The sequence below is a fragment of the Onychostoma macrolepis genome, chromosome 17 (genome assembly GCF_012432095.1).
Source record: "Onychostoma macrolepis isolate SWU-2019 chromosome 17, ASM1243209v1, whole genome shotgun sequence".
Taxonomy (NCBI): Eukaryota; Metazoa; Chordata; class Actinopteri; order Cypriniformes; family Cyprinidae; genus Onychostoma; species Onychostoma macrolepis.
In genome coordinates, this window is record NC_081171.1 from 4,688,886 (window position 1) to 4,704,913 (window position 16,028).

General features: G+C 36.3%; 1 protein-coding gene and 1 pseudogene across 2 annotated transcripts in view; both read right to left on the bottom strand.

Moving 5' to 3' along the window:
* fzd3b (frizzled class receptor 3b) overlaps window positions 1–8,385 on the bottom strand; it is a 37,599-nt gene extending 29,214 nt beyond the window's left edge. For both annotated transcript variants that reach the window (XM_058749927.1, XM_058749926.1), the window contains exons 1-2: window positions 8,114–8,385; window positions 6,233–6,783 (exon numbers count right to left, since the gene is read on the bottom strand). In XM_058749927.1, coding sequence (XP_058605910.1) covers window positions 6,233–6,556 — 324 coding nt within the window. In that variant the 5' untranslated portion in view covers window positions 6,557–6,783; window positions 8,114–8,385. The remainder of the gene's footprint in view (window positions 1–6,232; window positions 6,784–8,113) is intronic.
* LOC131523534 (NACHT, LRR and PYD domains-containing protein 3-like) overlaps window positions 1–16,028 on the bottom strand; it is a 454,982-nt pseudogene that overhangs the window by 437,616 nt on the left and 1,338 nt on the right.

The window sequence follows — 16,028 nt, forward strand, 5'->3', positions numbered from 1 at the left end:
CAGACACTAAAATATTGCTGTGATTATTTAAATTATTTATAAGATTTAAAAAATAGATAAATAAATAAAAAAATCTCATGTCTTATGTTCAGCAAGGCTGCATTTGACCAAAATACATTAAAAACTGTAACATTATGAAATATTATTACAATTTAAAATAACTGTTTTCTATCTTAATATATTTGAAAATGTAATGTATTTCTTTGACACAAAGCAGAATTTTCAGCATCATTACAGTCTTTAGTGTCACAAATCATAAATCATAAAATGCTGATTTGCTGCTCAAGCAATCAGCATTTTATGAAACATTTTTTATTATCAATATTAAAAAACCCATTTTTCAGAATTCTTTGATGAATATAAAGCTCAATAGAAGAGCATTTATCTGAAATAGGCCTAGAGTATTATTATTTTTTTTTAAACTTACCAACCTTACTAACAGATATTTATTTATTGATTGATTTACTGAGTGGGGAAAAGCAGAACATGCAACACCTATGCATTCAAAATACTGTAAAATATTCCAGTACTTTTGCGCTCATGGATGTAAAGAGACACTGATTGAGTGCTTATAAATGAGGACACAAAATGAGAAGTGAATCGTCCATGTGAGTGACACGACAACACGCTGGCCGCTCTGAACGGCTGAATAAATTGTGGCGTGCAGGGGCACACGGAGAATAAAACACATCCTGTCTCTCCTAGAACAACAACAAAGATAAACTCCTTCTGCAGTCACCAATTGGCTCTGGGCGGCCCTTCACTTTCACACAGGCGTGAAAGACTCGAGGGCCTTGAATGGGGAAAATTGGCCAAACGGGGAGTTATTTCCTTCATCTGAGCTCTGGAAGAAAAACAGAAGAAAGAAAGGACAGCCCGCTCCCACACTCCTTCTGTCCTGTCATTCAACCAGCCCTGAATCAAGATCACTTCTCGTCCTGGCCCCGTTTTTCCAAGGTTTCACTCGTCTCGGCGCTCTTTCCTGACATTTTTAACAGGCATACCATGGTAACTCTGATGCAGGAACAGGCCCATCTGAAGTGGGGGGCTTTTGACAACCCTTCATCCTCAGGGGTCAGAGGTCAGCGCGAGGGACCGCCTCCTGGGAACACTAAAGCTTGTCCTTTTGAGGCCGTACAATTACGGATTGTTACCATGGTGACGCCTCTACCCAGTTAAGGAAGATGGAGAGAATTGAAGAGAGTGAGAGAGATTTGAGTCCATCTCAAAAAAGAGCAGTTCTGTAGAACCTACAGGGGGTCCTACAGAAAAACGACACACCATTACAATTATTTCAATCTGAATGCACACAAAAAAGTACAGAATTAGGGGCCGTTCACACACAAGACGCATTCTTGTGTTTAAAAACAGCAAGACTGGTGCTGAATGCAGACGAGCTGAACTATTTCTAATTTGACACTCCGTCTTAAAAACCCAACGCTAGTGACGCGAGATGCTGAAAACATACCTGTCAGGGAGTTCTTTGTATTTTCTATGCATTATCTTTCATCAGCATACATGCCAGCATAAAAATAGCACTTGCTTTCCATCTCAGATTTACTTGTTTTTCTGCTTTCCTGTGGAAAATCTTCCAGAATTGCACATTAGCATACTACTTGTGTTATTTCTGCAGTATGCATGTTGTGTGACAAATTTTCTTCATGCCTGGATTACACAAGTGACCTTTTACATTTGCCAAAATGTGCATTAAACTGCATCCCACAATGCAATGCAATTTTGAATTAAACTTGCTGAATTACACAAGCAAAGTACGGAGGTCATGTGACAATGCAGCATAAAACAATCTGAATATTACATATTATAGTATTTTTGTCTTGTTTTCCAGTGTAAATATCATTATTAAGAAAATAACTTTATTAAGTGACCTTATTAAGTCCTGTTTTCTAAAATCATATTTCACCTTAAAAATATGATTTTAAACATTTTTGGTATTATCCAATGTAACAAATGAAACGTGAAGTAATAAAAGTCTCTTTGTTTAATCATTCTTTGATCAAAACATGAAAAGTGCTGAAAAGTACTGAGGTCATGTGACCATTTGGATATTATATAATGTTTTCATATTTATTTTGGTCTTGTTTTTCAGCACAAATATCTAAACATTCTTAAATCAAGATATATTTACTTAATAAAGAAAAAAGAGAGAGAGAGTCAAAGTTAAGTTTTTTTTTTCTTGAAACAATGACCATAATTAAGTGAGTTTAAGTCTAAAACAAGATAAAAGTCTGCCATTGGGGTCAGAAAAAAAACTAATTTTAAGGGAAAAGTAGTAAAATTTTCTTATCCCCACTGGCAGATATTTTTCTTTTTTTAAGCATAAACACATTTTTGCAGACTTTTCATAAACACGTTTTTCACACTTAATCGCCACTGCCTCTCAAGTTAATGTATCTTGACTGTTGAAGAATGTTATGGTTGTGTGTACTGGAATACAACACAAATATAATAAGTATATAATAAGTATATTTTTGCTGTGTATTCTTTAAAAAAATTAAAAATAAATAGTAGACAGAGTATAATGTGCATTAAGCAGTATTCTAGTATTCCTGTGGCTTTTTTGTAATAGCATACTACCATAAAAGCTTTTTCAGCAGTATATGTGTGTAGTATGCAAATTATCTGTATGCAAAGCACATAGTATTTTTAGGCATTTTACAGCATGATGTGCCGCATGCATTAATCAGTATGCAAGCGTTTAATTTTGAACAGCCTCAGTCTTTCATTTTAGCCAATGACTGATGACCTCACACACAAGTCTGTCATTATCACCCAGACTCCGCCCACTTACAGCATCGCAATGCGGGCGTTTGGATCCCAAAACCAGCCCGACAGTAAATTCCCCTGGAGATCTGTAATCAGCGCAGGGCGGGAAGGGTGAGTGCGTTTTGTTCAACATCAAGGAAACCCACAGTCACATCATATTCTGGTTAATTTGTAATTAGTTGGTGTTGTTGAAAACTTGAATGGTTGAACTAAGGGTTAACAGATTTAATGAATTCACAAGCTTATTAACCTTTTCAGAATCTGCCTACATCCCATGAAATCTGTCTAGAACATGAACGAGCCATATTTCACCCCAAAATCAAAGTATGTTATCCAAAAAAAATTGCATTGTGATTTTTATGTTCTTTCATGATAGTAAAGCACATTTTCCCCAAATTATCAGTCCTGCAATGTGAGGGAAAAAATAATGACATTATTTAAATTTTATAGTATGTATACATTATGGAAGTATTTGTTATAGTGAATTTAATGTTTCTTTTAAGATTTATTTTTGGCGTTTTTGCCTTTTTATTGATAGGATAGTAGTGAGACGGGAAGTAGGAGAGAGCTACTACTCAAACACGGGACGCCCAGTGAATTTAATGCATTTTTAATCAAAAATAAATACATTGTATCAGCATGATTTTCATTACTGTATTAACAAGATATTATTTAAGATTTATTTTACAGCAATAAAAATTCATAATCAGAAAGGAAACCTCTGGAAAGGAAAAATAAATCCTAATAATTTTCTATACAAATATACAAATAATTTACACAAAACATTTAACTGAGATATTCATCAAACTTCTATAAGTTCAAACTGAACGTTAGCTCTTACTGCGAAAAGAATATCTTTCTGCTTGGATTTGATTCACGAGCACTGAATCCAGCTCAACATAAGCACATAATACATGGCTAACCTATATTTATGGTTTTTATCAGGGTCAGAACTAATCGCCTGCCTCATTCACAACAGAGTAAACTTTAGTCAACATACACACGAGATTTCCATATAATCCCATCCGATCTGAGCTCATGAGGAGGAAAAGAAACATAAAGCCCTTGTGCAACAGTCATACACTAGTGACGTCCGATCTGCGAACAAATCATTCTTTCGAACCGATTTGTGAATCACACAGCATTATAGACCGCATGAGATGAATCTGTATAGAAATCTTGGAAAAAAAATAACATAATATAATAAAATTATATTATTAAAATTATTGGGAGTAGGTGTATGTCTATAAAAAATACTTTTAGTAATGCTGGAACAACAGCAACACCATATTAAACATTTACACAAAAATAAGTGGTTAAAAATATTTTAGCCTACTGCCTCTATTTTAAATTTTTATTATTGTATTCTTAAAAGGATTATTCCTTAATTTATGTTGATTAAAATGTAATTGTAATTTACAACCAGTATGGGAAGGGGGGTAAGGGTTGTTTTTACGGTCTCTGCTCTGGTTCACCAGCAGGGCATCTCGGGGTGATGTAATACACACCCACAGGGGATACTGTACACCCCTGACAGATGAACCACCATGAACCTCAGGGCCGGCCGGGTCACGTGACCCGCGAGACCTACAGCTGGCGACTGACACCGGCTGCTCTGTTGTGATTTCAGATCACAGATGGACGCTTATGCTCTTCATCGTGTTTAATTGACTGAAACAATGGGAGAAAGCGCATTACTCCACGCCTCAAATCAATCCAGCCATTACAGCTCTCAGCAGATTATGAGGCTGTTAAAGCCGGGAAAAAACGTAAGATGGCACCATTAGTTCCTTTCCTTCAACACATGGAATAAAGCGGCATTCAACAAACATGCCATTCCTGAGACGCCACAGAGGCATTTCACAAGATTTATGGAGCTGTTTGACATTCCCTCTAGAGATTTCTACAACAGATGGCTATTGTACAAACAAATAATGTATATCAATACAGTTAATAAGTTATATATCTGATATCTAATCAATATCTAAAACAGTCTAAGAAATGTTTCAGTATCTGTAATTCTTTTTAGAATTATATTCTTTAAATAACCATTTTATTATTTATATTTATTCAAATTTATATGTGTTGGTAAAAATGTTTAGATATACATTATATAGGCTAATATTATTTAAATTTTATAGTAATATATTTTCCACATTTTAGTCAAAATGTCTTTCAAATGCTGTGATCATTTTAAATTAGTTTAATAAAAATAATAATAATAAATAATAATAATAATAAATATATATTTATTTATTTAACGAAACTGCTACAGATTCAGGTGTGCTGTAGCATGTTCGTTGAATAGGGCCTAAATGTTCAAAATAAACCACAAGCAGTTTTCTTTCTTTTTTGGTGGTTTAATTCTGCATTCACGTGCTATCGGAATTATCGTAAATACGAGTTTCCTAGTCGGAAATTGGCCATATAAGGCCAACATAATTAATTAAATATAATTATTTTAGCCGTTTTATTAAAAGGACATCATATCTACTATCCTTGATGACAGACATATCAGCACCTAAGTTTATTTTCTTGATGAATAACAGATCCATTACACATACACAAAAACCTCAGGGCAAAAATGATCTCACTGCATCTCATATGGATATGATTCATCAAAATGGCCGTGGCAGTCATTAAAACTATGAGAAAGTCCTGAGCAAGCATATTCTACATTACACAAATGGGGAGAAGAGAAAATGAAAAATTGATTATGTATTTAACATTAAATACCACTATAATTGTTCAAAACAAGAATTTTGTTCATTAACAAATTTGGTAGGTTATAAAAAAAAAATCTGTTAAATATAAAATAAATATATTTTATTTGGAATATTAATATAAAATAAATGTTTTAAATAAATATTTTTAAAAAATATTTTAAATAAAATATAGATTATTTTATATATATATATATATATATATATATATATCAATCTTTTTCAATAAATAAAAATGAATCGCACATCCAAACTGGATAAATAGTCAGAAGTCATTATTTTTGGGTTCATGCATGCAATTTTTATACAGCAGCAAAATCACATTGTGAATGTTATGGAAAAGGGACATAATGTATCTCAAAACCTTTTCAACAACTTATTTTAGAGATCAAAATCAGATAGCTGGACAACACAGATATAGATTACACGACAAGATCGAGTTGCAGTCACAAGAAAAGCACCTTAACAGCATGTTACAACTTGACGATTAAAATAACATGCACAAACCCCTAAAATAGCACCTACAATCCTTCAGCTCTCACATTTAAACAAAATATATAATAAAGCTCATTTCACTTGTCAAGAGCCACCGTCAGTCTAAATTATTCAAGCTCATCAAAGCACCAACCACAAGCTTCCACGACAAACAGCTCCATGGCAACCTAGTTTTCCTGCCACCTTCTCTAATTCCCAGCAGTGTAAGACAGAAGGAAAAGCACGGTTACCTCCATCGCCAGAGCGGCGGTCTGCTGGTCATAGTGGTTGAGGAGGTTGGGCATGAAGGTGGTGTTGTAGGGAAGATCCTGGCACATTCGGAGGCCGATCGACTCGCAGGTGAACATGCTGTGACTGCCCACCGAGTCCATGTGGATGCCCAGGCTGCCCGTGAACAGGGACAGAACCAGCAGAGCCCCGAAGAGCCACATCCTTCGCAAAGCTAAATCCACAATGTGCCCCATGCTTGAACGGAAGAACACAGCGGGACAGGACTGAGAGGCCGAATGCGAGCACAAGGGTTTATTCTCTACGCAGAAACCCACCACACCCATAGTGTGTAAGGTATACCGCTACGAGCGACCGCTTCCATCTCCTTCCTGTTCGGTCCTCATGGATACCTGATGTTGACCGGCGTCTCGGGTCAGTGCACGCTTTGATCAGACCCTTCGACAGTCTTATGCATCCTCTCACATTCATACAAGACTACAGAATCTGCCTTTGATCAGGGTGGTCTTCAATGCATCGGCTTTAGGATGTGGCTACGACTGATACTGGATACCTGTAACGACACATATTAAAAGACAAATTTAAAACAAGGGTATTTGTAAAATACAGACACCACCAGACTCATCCAAAGCCAGTGTGCAATGAACAAATGAGCCATTTTAACTGGTTAACTTCATTAGTCTTGTGTCTGGCAAAGCCTAGTTTATAAACAGTTACTGTAGCAGGAAAGACCATTTAAACAGCTGTTATAACAGCCGTAAACCAAAACCAGCAATCCATTATCTAAGTGAACCTCACAAAACCTGTCAAGAACGTGCTGGGTCATTTTTAGCCTCAAAATCAACAGACAAAAATAACAATATTTTATTTTGAACAGAGAAAGTCAAGCCTATTTTAGAAGCCTTAAAAAATTATTTATTGTGAAAATTGCATTAGTGCAAAAAATTGCAAGTATTAAATAATAATAAAATAATACATTATTGTAGTGTTTGTTTTACCTAATTTAATTAATGCTTAATTTAATAAAAAATCATTGCATCCAGACTTTCATTACTGCATTATTGTAATGAGAACAAGATTTATTTGTGTTAAAGTATTGTAAACTCTGGGGAGAAATGTGCTTAATTGTCATGAAAATAATGTTTAAAAAGTGTAACGTAAAAAAAAAAAAAAAAATTATCTCACTGTAAATACGTATATATATAATTTTTTTTTAAATTAATATTGAGCTTAAATATGACCTTTCTTCACGAATTAAACAACATTGGATTCATTTGCCCATTTAAAACAGAAATGCATCAAATATATAAACAGTAATATAAACTATTAGTGAGTAACTGTAATAATGGCAGTGAGTAAATAATATGATACATTTTCTCACATATCACTTCACTCAGCCCTTCTCAATCCCGATTGTGTTAAATCTGAATTAACAGAAGCCAGTGTAAACATATCCCATCCCCCTAACAACACGTTTGTGTGAGTCTACAAACACACAACCTGCTCCAACCAGCTAGGAGACACAGTAACCAGATATTTAAAAATCCGAATAAAGTCTTCAGGAATTGTCTAATACGAAAACGCAGTAATAGACATGATTATATTTTAATTTCATTTTATGGTGTAGCACACCTACGCGCACTACACACTGCATTACACATATAAAATATTCCGATTATTCAGATATTTCATGTAGGACTGCAATGTCAGCAATGTAACGCATATGATGGGGCTCCTCATGTCTGAACATTATTCAACATGCAATTCCAGACAGGGACAGCAGACCATATATATATGGTTATATGAAATAAAGGATAAAAACACATTTATGTGGGTTAAAACTCGTGAACAGTGCGTGCAATATTATGCATGTAAAACTTTACCTTTCCGTGGCAGAGCTCCTCTGGTTTTCTCCATATGACACAATACAGCGTGTCTCGGTGTAGATTTACGCAGCAGGTTTGATTTCTGCATCTACAATAATGTAACACACTGAAGTGCGCGCTGCAGTTTCGCTCAGACAGTCACACATCAACACACTCGCTCCGGCTGCTTATTTGCATTGAGACTGATGAATACAAAAATCGTAAACTACCAGAAACGAGCACATGAAGAGCGTCACGGACGGCTGGTGGCTTTGCATATTCACAGCGAAACTCCCGATTCGCCCCACCTTCAGCGGCTTCCTACGAGACATAAACCTGGCTTCCTCCAGGGGGCGCTCGGTGGCTCAAAAACACAATCCGTGTGTTTTGTGTTGTTAGAGAAGTTTATCCTTTAAAACCTGTAATCGTTTAAATGCATTTATTTGACAAATTAGTATCTGACATACAAATGTGAAAAATCTATCAGAACTCTTACTATAAAATTAATTGCAACACTATTATAAGGTAATCACAATCGACTCTGATTAGTCCAGGCTTACCAGCGCTGAGAAAAGTAACAGGTACCATGTGAACAAAACCGCTCCGCGTGTTACTTTAACTGCGGTGGATACAATAATTTATACCTGACTAAAAGAGTACTCAAAAACTTCAAACCCCGTTTAATTGAAAGTACACAGTGAAAGTCTAAAATATAATAATTATTGTGTAGCCACATCGTACCTGGCAAATTATAATCAGTCTCCCGGCCGCGATCCCCGCCCATTTTATTACAAGTTTCTTCAAAGTAATTTCCTTTCTATTAGTTTAATGTATTTCTATGCCTCTTCCCCAAGACAGCGAGAGCCAGCTTCAAGGCACTGCGCATGTCCTGGGGACCTGTTTCAAACTCTGGCACAGACCTATAGGGTGCATATTTAATTAATTAATTTCAAAACTAATAATTAAGTGAATTATTTTATAACTAAATTCTGTTTTATATATTTTAAAGTTTAACTACACATTTTTTTCTGCAGTTGAACAGTTCTACTTTGTTTTATGGGTTTAATGTTATACGTGTAATATAACAAATGCTCAATAAAATGCACAATAGCAGTGATATAATAGATAATATAGGAAAATATTTGTGTGTTAATAACATATAACCAAATCTTAGTCTACTGGTTTATATAATAAAACTTTCTCAAACTAAACTTCGGTGACCTTAGTAAGCGCGGGAGCAGGTTGTTAATGATGTATTTTTCTCTTTGTCTTAATAAAATCATAAAGAAATAACCATAAAGTTTGGAGTCTGATAATCTAATCAGTAGAGGTTTTTGTCTCTGAGTGAACAGCAGATGTCCAGCAATCCAACAGGTGCAGTGAAGTGAATAAGGTCAGCTTTACCATAACACTGAGGACACAACATCAACTTACAAGGAATTAAACAGAGCCAGTGTGAGATCACAGTGTTTTTCCAATCTAACAAAGCGTCAAAGTAGGTCGTGAGAAAATCTTCATCCACCTCAGGGGGGGTCAAAATAATTTTAGTTTGAATTGTTGAGCTTTTTAAAACTACATTTTTAATGCTGTTCATTGCAGTTTAGACAATTGTTCATAAGACTACTAAAAACATTAAACTATAGCAAAGGTGTCAATTCTTTAAGCTTAAGAAGTGTGTTTCTTTCACTCTACCGTGTCTCTGTTGTTTCTCACAGGAAGCTGCTTAATCTCACACAGAGACACTGAACTATCAGAGTCAACCCCAAATCCAGCATAGAGGGGTTCAGTGAATGTAGTGTTGAATGTGTGTAAGTGGGTGTGTGTGTGTGTGTGTGTGTGTGTGTACTGGTTTTTGTGGTTACGGGGACAAAATTTGACATGGGTATGACATAGGTATTACAATTTGAAGGTGGTTTATGAGGACACTGCCTATGTCCCCATAATTCAAAAGGCTTATAAAACATACTAAATGGTGTTTTTTTTGAAAATCTAAAAATGCACAAAGTTTCCTGTAAGGGGTAGGGTTAGGTGAAGGGCAATAGCACATACAGTTTGTACAGTATAAAAACCATTACGCCTATGGAGAGTCCCCACAAGGATAGCAAACCAGACATGTGTGTGTCAGAGATGCTGTAGAAGGAGAATGAAGGGACAGATATATATGTTATCTTATGACTGTTTCTGACAGTGAAACTGTTATTACAACATCTAAGACTCAAGGACTTTTCATTGGATCCAAACCTACAGTCTTTTCTCCATCCTTTCCTGCTGATTCCTTTATAAGTCACTGCTATATTAACCCCCCAGCCGCTCCATTCAGCCTCCCAATAACAGTGTCCAGTCAGACTCTCTACACAGAACCTGAGGACACTCATCAAATCTGTCTGAATGATCAGGATATGGCTGCTCTTCTGTCACACGTCATCTTTCTGTTCCTCTCAGACAGATTGAGACGAGTGTTTGCAGTGTTTAAATCCAGTGTAAGATCACATGCATCTGAACAAAGAAGAAAGATTACATGCATTTCTAACAAATAATAAATTATTAGTGTGTATGTGTGTGGCCTACATTTCTGTGGTCCCGTTACAATCTTGCACTTTCCTCCATGTTCAACACTATAAAAAACAAGATGTCACACTCAGTTTACATAATGAAGAAAGCAAAACAAAACCCTGCTCTCACAAAATCAAAAGTAGACCTTATACAGAGTCCTAAGACAAAATGCAAATAACCATGTATACAGTATACAATGGTAAATGTTTAAGTATATCTGTACCAGGATGATTGTTAGTGTTGAACATACTTGAGTTCGACTAATGATTGTCCTGGGTGATTGTAGCTCAGATCTACAGGGGTTTGTGAGGGGTTTGAACTCAGAGCTGAAGCCAGAAAACAACAGCCTTCCTCTGTCACCATGCAGCCAGATAATCTATAAATACACACACTCAACTTTACATCACCTCAGACATTAAAACACTCAAACCCTTATGATTATCAACATGATGATTTCTATTTACTATACATTTCTATTCATCCATATTCATATCACAATCATCCATATTTACATGCAGATCTTACTTCAACTTTGCTTTTACCTGTAGAAAAAAATAACTGGACAGAAATATATTGTCATTTGATGTGTTTGTTTCTTTAATCTTTAGATGTTATTTTTGGTTGTCAGTTGAGAACTTTGTCAACTCATTTGATACTCATAAACAATCACTGCTCTATAAAGACTGGAGATCATCTTAAACTGATTCACACTCAGGAGGGTACCGATTCTTTTAACTCTGCTTTTTTGTAATCTTCATTTTTATATATAAGTGCATCTTTAAATACGTTTTTCTTATCTCAGTATGTAAAGCTGACAGTGTGAGCTCTTCAGTACATCAGACAGAAGCTTCATTCCTGAATCCTGCAGGTCATTGTTACTCAAGTCAAGCTCTCTCAATGAGGAGTTTAATGATTGTAGAGACGAAGACACACTTTCACAGCAGTGATCAGTGAGGTTACAGTCAACAAGTCTATAACACAGGATGAAATAAGATGTCGGGTTAAATATTTGTGTTCTGAACATGTTTTTTTTATTAATCACATCACTCGTAGGATTAACATTAAACTTTTTCCTCAGGAGGTGAACAATGAAAGTTGACTGGTAATGAGACCACATTAGTTAGATACAGTCATGGCCAAAAATATCGGCACCCTTGCAATTCTGTCAGAAAATGCAACCCTTCTCTCAGAAAATTGTTGCAGTTGCAAATGTTTTGGTACCCACATGTTTATTTATTTTTTTGTTTGCATTGGAACAACACAAAAAGACAGAGAAGAAAAGTCAAATCTGATACAATTCCACACAGAACCCAAAAAATGCACTCGAAAAAATTATTGGCACTCTTAACTTAATATTTGGTAGCACCCCTTTTGGAAAAAATTACTGAAATCAATTGCTTCCTGTAACCATGAATGAGTTTCTTACACCTCTCTACTGGAATTTTGGACCACTCTTCTTTTGAAAAACTGCTCCAGGTCATTCAGATTTGAAGGATGCCTTCTCCCAACTGCTGTTTTGAGATCTCTCCACAGGTGTTCTATGGGATTCAGACCTGGACTCATTGCTGGCCATTTCAGAACTCTCCAGCGCTTTGTTTGTAACCATTTTTGAGTGCTTTTTGAAGTGTGTTTCGGGTCATTGTCCTGCTGGAAGACCCATGACCTCTGGTGGAGACGCAGCTTTCTGACACTGGCCACTACGTTGTGCCCCAAAATTGTTTGGTAATCATCAGATTTCATGATACTGTTCACACAGTCAAGGCATCCAGTGCCAGAAGCAGCAAAGCAACCCCAAAACATCTTTGAACCTCCACCATGTTTGACTGTAGGGACTGTGTTCTTTTCTTTGAAGGCCTCATTTCTTTTCTGTAAACAGTGCCATGATGTCCTTTACCAAAAAACTCTACTTTTTTCTCATCTGTCCACAGTACTTTCTCCCAGAAGGATTGTTGTTTTGTCACATAAGTTTTGGCAAACTCCAGTCTTGCTTTTTTTATGACTTTGTGTCAGCAGTGGTGTCCTCCTGGGTCTCCTACCATAGCGTCCCTTTTCATTCAGATGGCAACAGATAGTGCGAGCTGACACTGTTGTACCCTGTCTCTGCAGATCAGCTTGAATTTGTTTGGAAGTTAATCAGGGTTCTTTATCCACCATTCGAACAATCCTTCATTGTAATTTTTCATTAATTTTGCTCTTCCGTCCACGTCCAGGGAGGTTAGCTACAGTGCCATGGGCTGTAAACCTCTTGATGATATTGCGCACAGTGGACACAGGAACATTAAGATCTCTGGAGATGGACTTGTAGCCTTGAGATTGACCATGTTTTTCCACAATTTATTCTCTCAAATCCACAGACAACTCTTTACACTTCTTTCTTTTCTCCATGCTCAGTGTGACATACAAAACAAAGGTTGAGTCAACTTTTCTCTATTTTAACTGGTTGCAAGTGTGATTACTATATTGCCCACACCTGTTACTTGCCACAGGTGTGTCTAAATACAAATTAAAGGAGCACCACATGCTTGAAAACCAATTATTTCTTACAATTTTGACAAGGTGCCAATAATTTTGTCCAGTCCATTTTTGAGTTCTGTGTGAAATTTTTATCAAGTTTGACTTTTCTTCTGTGTTTTTTTATGTTGTTGCAGTGCAAACAAAAACAATAAGCACGTGAATACCAAAACATTTGCAATTGGAACAATTTTCTGAGAGAAGTGTTGCATTTTCTGACAGAATTGCAAGGGTGCCGATATGTTTAGCCCTGACTGTATGTTTGTGAACCTTTGAAAATAACTGGATTTCTGCATTATTAAAAAAATCTTCATCTAAGTCATAGTTAACAAGATACAATTAACACAGTTACAATTAAAGAATAACAGCAAAATACGTTCAGAAATCTCTACAAACTGCTTTGTTCATGTTTCCATCAGAAGATAAAAATGAACATGGTATTCATGAAAGGAAAGGACTGCTGCCAAAAAAATATTAAGGCAAATCTCATGTGTGCCTAAAATAATTTGGATGTTACATTAACACCTCTTGGAAAATGCTCTGTGGACAATGAACCAGAGAGCATATTTAATTTCATAACTAAGTAGAGCTTTATCTGTTTTTATTACCTCAGTATGTTGAGTTAACAGTGTGAATTCTTCAGTCCATCAGAGAGCAGTTTTACTCCTGAATCCTGCAGGTCATTGTTACTCAGGTCAAGCTCTCTCAATGAGGAGTTTAATGATTGTAGAGACGAAGACACACTTTCACAGCAGTGATCAGTGAGGTTACAGTCAACAAGGATGAAATATGGTTTATAAGCAACATCTATTTGGTGCTGAAACCACCATTCCCGTGAAGTGATAAGGAGGAAGCAGGAAATATAAAAAGTAGATAATATTACTCTAGTTGGCATAACTAATATATTGTTATAGGTCAACATAATACATGTTATAAAATTATATAATGTGCTGTTCCTGAGTCTAGGAAAACAAAAATGTTCAATTCTAAAGGTCTGAATGAGATTGGGACAAGTCATCCATCCACAGCTGGTATCAGTCTCCTCCAACCTTCATCTGATGTGTTGTATTTCTTCAGATCAAACTCATCCAGCACCTCCTCTGATATCTGAAGCATGTAGGCTATTGTTGAGCAGTGAGATGGAGAGAGTTCTTTCACTGAGTGGTTCTCTGATTTCACAAACTCCTGAATCTCTCTCTGTACAGAGTCTGATCCTGCATTTCCAGCAGACAGAGGAACAGATTGATGCATCTGTCAGCTGAGAGACATTCATAACCCTTGACTTTGTCTTTAATGTATTGTGTGGTTTTCTTGATGCTCTCTGAGCTGTTCACTGTTTGTGTCAGTAGATTTTGTAAGAGTCTCTGATTGGGCTCCATTGAGACACCCAACAGGAACCTCAGGAAAAGATCCAGGTGTCCATTTTTACTCTTTATGGAATTATCAACTGCTGCTTCTAGTAGCTCATACAGAGAATTTGTCCGACTGTACCACTGATATCTTTTATTCAATAATGGCTTCAGTGATTCCTCCTTCTCAACTACATGCGAGTAAAACACAAAGAAAGCAGGTAGAAACTCCTCTGATGAATCACAGATTCCTCCTTAAAGATCTCGCAAATCCCAGAATACACTGAGGAATCACTGACATCTATGCCGCTCTCAATCAGGTCCTCCTTATAGAACATCACATTGCCCTTCATCAACTATTTGAAAGCCAGTTCAGCAAGCTTCACAATCATGTCTCTGTTGGACTTTAGGAGTTTCTCTGGATCTCTCTCATCATACTTCTGATTCCTCATGTTGATCTGAGTCAGCAGGAAGTGGATGTAGATTTCAGTCAGAATTTGAGGGATTTCTGCACTCTTATCTTGTTTCAGGAGGTTTTGAAGCACAGTGGCTGAAATCCAGCAGAAGATAGGTATGTGACACATGATGTTGAGGCTTCTTGATCTGATGCGAGAGATGATTCTGCTGGCTTGATGCTCATCACTGATTCTCTTCCTGAAATATTCCTCCTTCTGAAGCTCAGTGAATCCCTGAATTTCTGTTACACGGTTGATGTATTTTGAAGGGATCTGATTGGCTGCTGCTGGTCTGGAGGTGATCCAGATAAGAGCAGAGGGAAGCAGCTCTCCTCTGATGAGGTTTAACATCAACACACCCACTGATGAAGATTCATTAACATCACAAACCCTCTCATCGTCTGAAAACATCAGTGTAATTCTGCTTTCATCCAGACCATCAAAGATGAACACAACTTTACACTCCTCATAAATCTCTGAGTCCAGATCTTGAAGTTCAGGATGAAAGTCCAGCAGAAGTCTGTGAAGACTGTACTGGTGATCTTTAATCAAGTTCAGCTCTCGAAATGGAAGCACAAACATGAAATCTACATCCTGATTGGCTTTTCCCTCAGTCCAGAATGAAGTTCTGCACAGAGACAGTTTTTCCAATTCCAGCGATACCTTTAGTAAGAACCAGTGTTGGGCACGTTACTTTAAAAAAGTCATTAGTTATAGTTACTAGTTACTTCTCACAAATAGTAACTGAGTTACCAGGGAAAGTAACTATTGCGTTACTTTTAAAAAAATGTTCAAATGTCAAATAACTTTGGATGCCCCCAATATTAAATATGTTAAATTAATGAAATGGACACTAAAAAGAATAAATTATTATTATAAAACATTGTACATTAATCTACACTATTTATCTACTGACACTTAGTATCAGTTAGTCAAGCATTATAATATAATATTATGATAATTTAATATTATATGATGATAGAACTTTAGTAATTAGAATAACCAAGTATGAATGCATATTTGTCATCAATATAAAACGCACTAAGGATTAATGAGCTGCTGGGT